At 40.9% G+C, this 11,083-nt stretch overlaps 1 protein-coding gene across 2 annotated transcripts; it reads left to right on the top strand.

Moving 5' to 3' along the window:
• The first annotated feature begins 4,024 nt into the window (after window positions 1-4,024).
• Window positions 4,025-10,400, top strand: LOC148035045 (pentatricopeptide repeat-containing protein At5g27110-like). 2 transcript variants are annotated; one of them, XM_087679945.1, is made up of 2 exons: window positions 4,025-9,975; window positions 10,098-10,400. In XM_087679945.1, the coding sequence occupies exon 1, from the start codon at window positions 4,399-4,401 to the stop codon at window positions 6,871-6,873; it is 2,475 nt and encodes an 824-aa protein (XP_087536071.1). In that variant the 5' UTR covers window positions 4,025-4,398; the 3' UTR covers window positions 6,874-9,975; window positions 10,098-10,400. The 2 variants fall into 2 exon arrangements, with proteins under 2 accessions (XP_087536071.1, XP_087536070.1); XM_087679944.1 differs by having other exon boundaries at window positions 4,025-9,914.
• Window positions 10,401-11,083: the final 683 nt, after the last annotated feature.

The raw sequence follows: 11,083 nt of genomic DNA on the forward strand, positions 1-11,083 counted from the left end.
ATACATATTGTCGAATATACATGTTATGAGAGTTATTACTTGGGAATGCTCTTAACAGTGTCTCACGGATGTACATCTTTTGAGGATTTGCATACTATTGGCAATGTGATGTACAATACTTTTAGGAAAGCTTGCATTGCAAAGGGCGTGTTAGAGGGTGATGATGAGTGTGCTATGTGCTTGTGAGAAGCTGCCTCTGTGCAGATTGGTGCCCAATTACATGCTTTGTTTGCTACAATTTTGGTGTTTTGTGAGCCTGTTCAACCTAGTCAGCTTTGGGATAGGTTTATGGCACCAGTGGTAGACAACATTTTGTATAAAGTGTAGCTAGCGCATACACATGCATCTTCTGCAATTCTGCACCAAGAGGCATCAAACAAGGCTTTATTGCATCTTCAGGACCTTTTACGGCAGCATGGGTGAAGATTGTCTGACTTTGATGGATTGCAAGAACCTCATCGAATGGATTCTCAGTTGTGTGCTAACCCTCTTTTAGAAGATGAATATGCATATGATATACTAGAGCAACATAGAGTTTGTATTTCTATGGAGGCAATGTTGAATGACGGACAGAGAATTGCATATACTACAGTTATGGATGATATTGGTGCAAACTCTAGGAATTTATTTATTTTGGATGGTCTCGGTGGGTCTAGGAAGACATTTCTTTATAAGTGTTTGCTTGTTAGGCTACGTAGTGATCATCATATAGCATTGGCAACGACATCATCTGGCATTGTTGCTTTGCTTCTACAGGGTGGTCGTACCGCTCACTTGAGGTTTAAAATTCCATTAGATGTAAGTAATCGATCCACCTGTAATATTCCTATTCAGAGCGATCTTGCTCAACTGTTGAAATGGTCGAGCCTTATTTTGTGGGATGAGGCTCCCATGATCCATAGGTATGTATTTGAGGCAGTTGATAGAACTTTAATGGATATTATGAGTTGTGATAAACCATTTGGTGGAAAGGTCATTGTACTTGGTGGTGATTTTAGACAAATCCTTCCTATCATGATGAAGGGCTCCCATGAAGATATTGTTAATGTGACACTATGTTACTCTCATTTATGGCAGTGTTAAGGTGCTAAGGTTGTCTGGGAATATGCGGATGTCAACCGTTGGTGATGTAATTGATAATGGGGTTATTGGTTGGATTCAAGGGATAGGGGATGGAGTGGGTATTACAGAGAATTGTGATAAGTTACATATTCCATCTGGTATGATATTAAAAGGACAATCTATTGAAACCTTGGTCGATAGTGTGTGTAGTGAAGTATCCATTGTGACAAGAGCATATTTCAGCGAGCGTGCTATACTTGCAGCGTAGAATACAGAGGTGGCTTCTTTGAATCATCATGCTTTGCAATTGATGCATGGAGAGTTTATACAGTACTATAGTGCGGATTCAATTGCAGAGATTGATGGTAGCTCATTTTGTACTTTTGTAGAGTATCTAAATACACTAGATCTTGGTGGTGGGTTTCCTCCCCATCTATTGCTACTAAAGATGAATGCACCTATTATTCTGCTTAGGAACTTAAATCTAGGAAAAGGTCTATGTAATGGTACACAGTTGATATGTAAGGCATTCAATAGAAAGGTGATAGATGCTAAGATAATAATAGGAATAAATGTAAGGGAACGAGTTTTCATTCCTAGGATCACTTTTATTCCTAGCACTTTGCAATTTCCATTACTATGAGGTGGAGGTAGTTTCCTATTCGATTAGCATTTGCTATGACCATCAATAAGTCGTAGGGTCAGACTTTGTCTGTTGTTGGTCTTTACTTGAAGACACCGATATTTACACTGATAGTTGTATGTTGCGTTTTCAAGGGTGAAATCCTCATGTGATGTGAGAGTCTTGCTGGATGAAAATGGGGGCATTGTGAATGTCACAATGGACACTGTATACAAGGATGTGCTTCAGAAGATGCAATAAGGTATATTGTTTTTTTGCAAGGATGCATACAAAGATGTGTTTTTTTGGAGTGTGCAACGATATGCTTGCTTTTTTGCAGGAATGTATCCATTGAAATTTGATAGCTTTGTAGTCATTGCTTGGCTCATATGTGAAATGGCCTTTATGCCACATTCGGTTGGCATATACTCAATAGTAACTAATTATTTCCTATACTATATTTAAGTGTTTACTCCACTTTTGCAGATGCTTACTCCATGTTGGGGCTATTATCCAGCTTCTGAGTACCAGAAAGAACTACAATGTATCTTGCACGCAGTAATAACACATGATATTATAAGAAGAACACTTGCAAGGGTCATTGAGCGTTTATATGATGATGTTAATATAGAGATTTTACTTCCAGTTTTTATTGAGGTGGTGTATTGTGGATATACTTAGTGTTTTCGAGTGCGTATGTGTGAAGCTGAGCAGGATAAGAGGTTTCGACGATCTCACATTGATAAAATACCCAGGGGGTAGCCGATGTATGAATTTAAAGACCTCGGTTGCTTTGTGATGCTACATCAAGCTATGGCAATGCCTGTTGAGTGGTTTGTAGGTATTAGGCTTGGTATTGTTATTCTAAAGTTAAGTAATCTTTGTCAATTATTAGATGTATTTACGTTTACATTGTGGCTTTCTAAAATTTTAGGTGCAAGAAAGAGAGGAGAGACTATCATGTCCCCTATAGCATCACCAAGGCGAGGAGTGGCAACGGGACTTGCTTCACCTAACCATGTTGTGTTGGAGAGTGGAAAAATTTCCCATGTTTCCTCGACGAAAAGAAAGCTTTGTTTTGGTTAGGTTAATTTTTGTTTTTTTGTTCGCATTGGCGCAATCTTTGGAATAAACTTTGGTTTCCGGCCCTACTTCATCTATGTGTATTATTAATACTAAGAGTTTTTTTGTAATGCTTGGATACACTTAGACTTTGTAATTGTGACATCCAAGGATAATATAGAGGTACTTCTAACTATTGCACAAAGTAAGTATAGATACAAGTTTACAAGTTTGGTGCATGGCCATTGCACATATATACGAGTGTCTATACACCTACGTACAAATGTATTTTTAGCCTTGTATACATGCATATACGAGAGAGAGAGGGAGAGAGAGAGAGAGAGTGTGTGTGTGTGAAAGGAGGGGGAAGAGATGTAAAAAGGGTGAGAGATGGAGGAGTTGGGGGTAAAGGAGAGGGGTAAGAAAGGGGAGGGAGGGGGAAAGGTGAAAAAGGGGGCAGAAGGAAGACATAGAGGTTGATAGAGGTTGCAGAGGGAGAAGAGAGGTGAAAAAGGAGGGGGGAGGGAATGAGGAGGAGATAGTTGAGAGAGAGAGAGAGAGAGAGAGAGAGAGAGAGAGAGAGAGAGAGAGATGGGTAACAAATATATGAGGAGTCATAGAGAGAGAAGGGTGGTAAAAGGCAAAAAAATAGTAAGAAAGATTCAAGATAGAGTGAAGATAGTGAGTAAGCATGTGATTTCTTACATGCAAGGATATAAAATATGCATTTCATATGTCTTTTGTTTGTGGTTAGGTGCAATGTTATTTCTAATTGTAACATGCAATGCAAGTATGGGTAAAGTTTACAGGTCTGGTGCATAATAAGAGTGTTGTATACATATATGAGTCTCTATACACCTAAATGCAAGTACATGTCTATTCTTTTGGGCATGCATGAGAGAGAGAGAGAGAGAGAGAGAGAGAGAGAGAGAGAGAGAAAGAGAGAGAGAATATATATATATATATACATAAAAATGAAATCTCTCATCAATAACGTTCCCATCAACTATATTTTGTATGGAGAGAAAGATAGGGAGAGTCGAGATAGAATCCATTGGGTTCATTGGCGATTCTAAGGGACGAAAGCAACTGCTCGGAGAGATTTTATTATTGTAATATAAAAGTTTTAAATATTATGAGCTAAGAAAAATTGTCACCCAAAGTGTTTGTTCACTATGGAAAAGGGCATGGCCAGTTAAAAGGGAATAAAATGCTCATTCCTAGAAGAGCGGAACCGCCTGTTTCCAGTTTCCGAGTCAAACGATAGCCATTTTGGGTATCGTTTGTTTCTCATGAATCATACCTCTATTCCAATGTTTCCTGGTCGACGCCACACCACCCGCGTGTGAACAGTCGTCAGATGACGCCTTGTTGCTGCCAACAAACGCTGCCCCGTGCGAGGGCCCTCTTTTTATACCGAGGAAGCATTCTCGTCCCATAGAAAAAGAAGAAGAAGAAGAAAGCCTTCAGAGGCATGGGCGATGCAAGGCTCATCAGCATCTTTCGCGAACATTTGCCTACATGCGCCAGCACTATCTAGGAATGGTCAGTCCCATGGCTGTGCGTCTTGAAGAAAGGGAGGCATCCTATACTGGGGGAGCATTCAACTAAGGAGGAGGAGGAAGAAGAAGAGATGCAGAGTCTTCAGAGGCATGGGCGATGTCGGCGGGGCTCGCCTCATCAGCATCTTTCGCGAATGTCGACAGAAGAAGAATTTGTCCTATGCCAAAAGATTGCATGCCTACATGTGTCAGCACCTTCTAGACACCCACACTATCCTGGGCAACCACCTGGTGCCCCTGCTGGTGGACTGTGGGAGCCTTGCTGATGCTCGACAAGTCTTTGACAAGTTACCTCTCCCAAATGAGCATTCTTGGAGCTCCCTTATCTCTGGTTATGTCGACATCGGCAACCCGGATTATGCATTCACTCTCTACCACAGGATGCGAGATGATCGCATTTGCCCCAGCCCTTTCACCTTTGTGGCCCTGCTTCGAGCCTGTGCTAGCCTCAGAGACGCAGAAAAGGGCCATGGTTTCCATGCTGAGATTATCACACAAGGACTAGAAGGAAACCCTTTCCTTGGGAATGCTTTGGTGGACATGTACAGCAAATGCGGCGTTCTTGCAGAAGCCCAGGATGTCTTCGACAAACTTCCACTTCGAGATGCAGTCACATGGAATGCTTTGCTTACAGGATATGCCGAACATGGTCTCTGTGAAGAAGCATTCAGCTTATTTGAACAGATGCAGCAGGTCGGTACATCTCTCAACAGTGTTATAGGCACAGATTGTAATAGCATAGAAGCTAAATGTCAAAGCAGCTACACTTATGTAGCCCTGTTGAAGGCCTGTGCCAGATTCAAAGACACTAAAGCAGGTCAAGGATTTCACATGGAGGTTATGAAGAGGGGATTGGAGAAAGATCTTCTCATTGGCAGCACACTAGTAGATGTGTATGGAACGTGTGGGTTGCTCCTTGAGGCACACCAAGTGTTTGATGAGATTCCGAAGAGAGATGCTGTCCTATGGAATACATTGATTACAGGATATACTGAACATGGGTTTGGCGAGAATGCATTGAAATGTCTGAAACAGATGGAGCTGGAGGGTGTGCCTCCTGTTGCTGTTACATTTACTTGTAGTTTGAAAGCGTGCAGTCTTCTTAGAACTTTAGAAGCTGGTAGAGGCATTCATGCTGAAATAACCAAGAGGGGACTTGAGAGAGAGCTTCATGTTGGTACTACACTAGTGGATATGTATGCCAAATGTGGCTCACTACTGGAAGCCCAGCCCCTGTTTAACCAAATTTCTGTCCGAAATACAGTCTCATGGACTGCATTGCTTGCAGACTATGTTGAACATGCATTTTTTCATGAAGCATTGGACTGTCTAGAAAAGATGCAGCTTGAAAATCTGTGTCCAGATATTAATGCTTTAACTTGCAGCTTGAAAGCTTGTGGCAACATAGGATCCACAGAGAGAGGCCAAAAATTGCATGCAGAGTTAACAAGCAGGGGACTGGAAAGAGACATTCTTGTGGGGACTGCAATTCTTGAGATGTATATCAATTGTGGTTCACTTACAGAAGCACGGAGAGTGTTTGACTGGTTACCAGATCAAGATGTGGTTGTGTGGGACTTACTAATGTCAGGACTTATTGAACATGGGCAGGATGAGCAGGTTCTTGACTATTTCAGACATATGCAATTGCGGGGTGTGTGTGCAGATGCTGTTACATTTCTTACCTGCTTGAAAGCTTGTGGCAATATAGGAGCCCTAGAAATGGGCCAAGAGATACATACAGAAATTAGAAAAGCAGGACTGGATACAGACTTATATCTAGGGAACATGCTAGTGGACTTGTATGGCAAATGTGGAGCACTTTTAGATGGACAGAAAGTGTTTGAGAGTCTGTGTGTCAGAGATGTTGTATCATGGAATGCAATGATTAGAGGATATGGTGAGAACCATAGGGGTAAGTTGGCCATACAATGTTTTGAAGACATGCGAAGGGATGGTATAAAGCCAGATTCTATTACATTCACATCCCTTCTTGCTGCATGCGGTCATGCGAGCCTGGTGATTGAGGGGCAGGAATACTTCAGAAGTATGAGAGACAACTATGGCATTAAACCAACAATCGAACATTATCTTTGTATGGTGGATCTTCTGGCACGATCAGGACATATTTATGAGGCAGAGAGGTTTGCAGAATCCATTCAATGCCTATCTTGTGAAGAAATCATGAAAGTTCTTCTTACTGCTTGCAAGACACATGGTGAAGTGGAGCTAGGATTGAAATGCTTTAAGCAGCTTGTCCAGGTCAGTCGAGATGATGCTGCTGCATATTCATTGTTGGCAGATGTTTATGCAAGTAACCACTGCTGGAGGGATGCAAGCAAAATAGAGGAAATGAGGAATGATGCGGGAGAAAATAAAAAGCCTGCAAGTGCATTCATAGAGGTAAAGGGAAGGTTGTACAGATTTCTAGTTGGCCACCATGCAAATTTAGGTATGTCAACTGTGATAGATCACCTAAATGCATGCACCAAAATTGAAGGTTTGGTGCCAAATCCAGATTTTGTCCATGTATGCAGTGAAAAGAGAGCGATTGCAACCTTTTAGTGTTGGAAGATTGGTGTATTAAGGATGTGGAGCACACTCAAGGTGTCTAGCAAGTGAAGACAGCTAGTGTTGAAAGAACCTAGAGAATGGCAGTCTACAGATAAATAGACAAGCAGAAGAGCATTATGAATATCCTAAATACAAAGGGGGAAAGCCAGGGTCCAATTTATCGTCTCTGATGTCATTACTAATAAGAGTGGCCACTTGTATATGAGCAATGTTTGGACTATGGGAGGCTGTTGAAAGTATAGCTCTATATTGTGGGATATTTGTTGAAATGAAGTGCCGAGGCACCTACCAGCTGCTGCCAGCAATAGGACAACAATCTAGAGAACTGAGTTGTACAAACCATCTATCCATAGCCACAATCCAGTGGCTCCTTCACACTGGGGGTCTTACTTCTCGAGACTAGTGCATGAACCAGTAAGACCATGGTGCTCCCATACCACTGGGCTTCACCCCCTTGGGATGACCTTGTGCCATGCTAGCCCCATGGGATGCCTGTGTGCTCTTAGCTTATGGGGTCTCCCTCTGCTCCTCCTTTATGAAATGGTGGTTACACTGACTGCCTTTACAATGCCGGACTTTGAACTAACATGGCCTCTAGGCCAGGCCTCCCCATGTCCCTCTACACAGTGCTTTAGGGTATGAGCACATATGATGTGGGCTTAACATACTTCCTCCTTTTAGGATCACTGATATCCTCATCAATGAAATGGAGAAATTTGGATTTTAGACTTCTAACTGATTTTGAAGTTGGAAACCTCTCTAGACTGCCCCATGGTTGATTAAATACTCATCATAAAGACTTCTAGAATGATGAGTTGTTGATCCAACACAACCTTAGTCTCTCATGGAGGAAAATATACATGAATGTCCTCATAGACATCGTCCTTATGACAAATAACTTCATCTGTGTGGTGTTTGGTCTGATTTCTTTTTAGGTGACTTGAATGAAACATGGATGTACAGAAAGATCGAACAGAAGACCTACCTAGCATACTCTGGATCCTCCTTTTCTGTGCTTCTAAAAGGACCACAATATATACAACATCTAGAATCATAAGTTGTTGATCCAACACAACTTTAGTCTCTCATGGAGGAAAATATATGTGAATGTCCTCCTAGACGTCCTTGCAACGAATAACTTCATCAGTGTGGTGTTTAGTCTAATTTCTCTTTTAGGTGACTTGCATGAAATATGCATGCACATAAAGATCGGACGGAAGACCTAGCTAGCATACACTGAATCCTCCTTTTTGGTGCTTCTAAAAGGACCACAATACCTGGAAGGTGACTTGCAGTATCATTGTTCAAGAATCTTTAGGTATCTCCAAATAGGTCAATTGTTCACATTGTCTAAAGTTATTGAAGGTCTCTTTTGACTATGACACAAGTTATCCTCACACTGTCCTTTGCCAATTTGAGCTTTTCTTGCATGTCATGCAAGAAATCTTGAGCTTGGTGCTAGTCCAACTTTTATTGTTGAAGGTACCTTTTCTGATTAGATTGTCGTAATGACACATACATAAGAGGCATATCTTCCGAAGTGTGACAAGTCCTCTTAATCTTTCTATTTGACTAGTGATGATTAGATGAAGACTCGATCTTGTTCCAGGATGAGCAGAATATCTGGCTAGAAGTGTGCAATGAACCGATAATCTTAATCACTGGCAATATCTTCTGGCAATCCATCTAGGTCAAACATCAACAAATAAAACCACCCCATGGTTTTGTAGCATTTTAAGTTCGTATAAAATTTGGCAAACTCCCCCCTTGAATGGCATCCTTCCTCAGTCACTGATGCATACTGAAAACTTAGCATTTTTACTTCACGAAGAAATCAAGTTTCTTTTTAACCGTATCACAAGTGTTCAGCTTTACACAGGAGTTCCAGGAATCTGCTTTGTCATTTTAGCTGGTGCATAGTCATTTGGTTGAGCTAGCAGAGATTTGCATTAATGGGAACCATTATGTAGAGCAGCTGTATGGAAATACGCAAGAAACCTTCCAATGACTGCAGACAAATTTGTCCATCCATAGCCAAAATAATAAGCATAGAATGGTCACTCAAAGCACATCTTCACTCAGTATGCATCTTCATGTGCAGACTCTAAAGAAGTTGGAGTAATATGATTCAGTTAACTTCAGGCACTTGCACACCGTGTGCTCCAGTAGATGAGACGTTGTTTGACCTGGGGAAACACAACAATGAGCTAATCCCGGTAGAGGTGAAAGGCCAATTTTGGAGCAATTTGCAGTCTTTGTTGGTGGTTGCAAGCCTGCACATCTAGGCGCTATGCCTACTCAGAAGAAGATCCTCACTTCTGTACTGTGGGGTTATTTTACTTACATGGCCACTGAGAGTTTGCCTGGCAATCAAATCTGAGAGAGGTTGATGCTTCTGCTGCGGGTGATACAAATAATGCTCAGTACCAATGCCCTTTTGCATGTTCAACTTTTTATACGAGTCCACAAGAAATTTTACACAAATTCCCACGATAATTCTCACATTGTGAATTATGACAGCGTCATGAGTTTCTGCAAGGGAGGGACTGCAGACCTAGCTAGATGCGGTGCCTTCCAAGCAGAAGTTATGATGCACCATAAGGAAAGAAAAAGGTAAAAGAGCCCCTTTGCCCACTTGGAAAAATGTAAAAAATCTTATTGTGTTACATCTTACTACCAAGCTAGTGTCATATCCTTGTGCTTATGATCAAGCTAATGCCAATATACTCTTTCTTTTGCATGTCTCTGGCTTCACCCTGTACTGGAGGGAGACCGTGTCCTTTTCCTGGAGGCTATTCCATTCAAGATGATAGTCGTGTTCACGCTACTGCAGTTTGTCTATTTAGTAATCTGTTTTGGCATCACATGGATTCCAAATCGCAGGGGTTTTTATTGATCAGACTTTTGGTGCCCATCCTGCAGTACATGATTATTTCTCAAGTTCTTCGAGGGGCAGTACTTTTGCAGGAGCTGGATGTAGCTGAATATGAAGAAGCTCCTCCAATAGCACCATACTCCATGACAACCAGACCGTGAGTACTCTTACAATTCATCTATCTTCCATTCTTTGAAGGCACACGAGTGTACCTCAAGGTAGTGTTCTTCCAAGTGGCCCCTCACTGCCACAGTATATAACAGTTGTTCTTTTTTGGTTGCCTAACTAGAAGAGGATTTTATGCTTTGATCTCACTCATTATGCAAGATTTCTTCTCCAGATTTTTTCTGCAGCAGCTGCCTATGCAGGGCCATTTGGTCATTCTAGTGTTGCAACAGACAAAAGCTCACGTGCGTGTGGTCCTCGGTCGAGTGGTGCTATATTGTAGCCAAGCATGGACCAAAAAAAAGAAGAAGAAAACGTACAGCTAATAAGGATTTTTATATCTTTTTTGGTTTAGTTGAATTAGAAACTAGGTTGACACATGCGGCTTAGCAAAGGAGTATGAAGTTCCATATGCAATTCTTGCATGCTTGTTATGTAGTAGTTTTACTGATGATGTATGGATATGTGATGTGTTTTAATGCGAAGTACGTTTGTAGATAAGTTTTAGTGTTGTTTAAATACATGGAGAATCTCTAAAAGAGAATATGTATACTTATATAGTTTGAGTCATTGATCGTGAGTTAAAACATTCACATTTTTTTTGCTCTGTTAAATGAGGTTGTTTCTCTTCAAAAAATAATATTTTTTATATCTTATTGGGTATCTATATAGGTTGTTGTACCTTGTCACGTTTGCATTTTTCTTACGGATGGTGGTTTGCTCCAAATTCCTAGCCTTGTTTATGCTATCAACTATTGCTTCTATATTAACCTCGAAGTTATTCTCAAACGGTTGGAATGTTTCTATGTCTTTCCTCATTTCTCGATGGGATTTCTTCAGTGTTGTTGAATTTTTTTCTCAATGTTGTTCATCTATCCTACATACTCCTTGCCCATTTTCTTATATCTTATGCTATAGATGAAGTACTTGCTTTTGTGTCTTTCCATTGGCGATTCTAGATTGGCTTGTGGGTTTTGGTTGAGGACGGTGTCGAATGATATGGAAGTATTTGAGTTGGAGGTAAGACTTATAGTGGTTGAGGTTGCATGTTTAGCGCTTGGTAGAAGTTTGGTTTTTTCTTGGTTTACTTGTGTCTGCATTTCTGCGAGAAAAGTTGATATTGTTATTTTTTAAAATAAAAAAATTTGAGAAGTGTTTGAG

The sequence above is a fragment of the Lygodium microphyllum genome, chromosome 6 (assembly GCF_053477565.2).
Source record: "Lygodium microphyllum isolate KBCC chromosome 6, Lygodium_microphyllum_v1.1.10, whole genome shotgun sequence".
Classification (NCBI taxonomy): domain Eukaryota; kingdom Viridiplantae; phylum Streptophyta; class Polypodiopsida; order Schizaeales; family Lygodiaceae; genus Lygodium; species Lygodium microphyllum.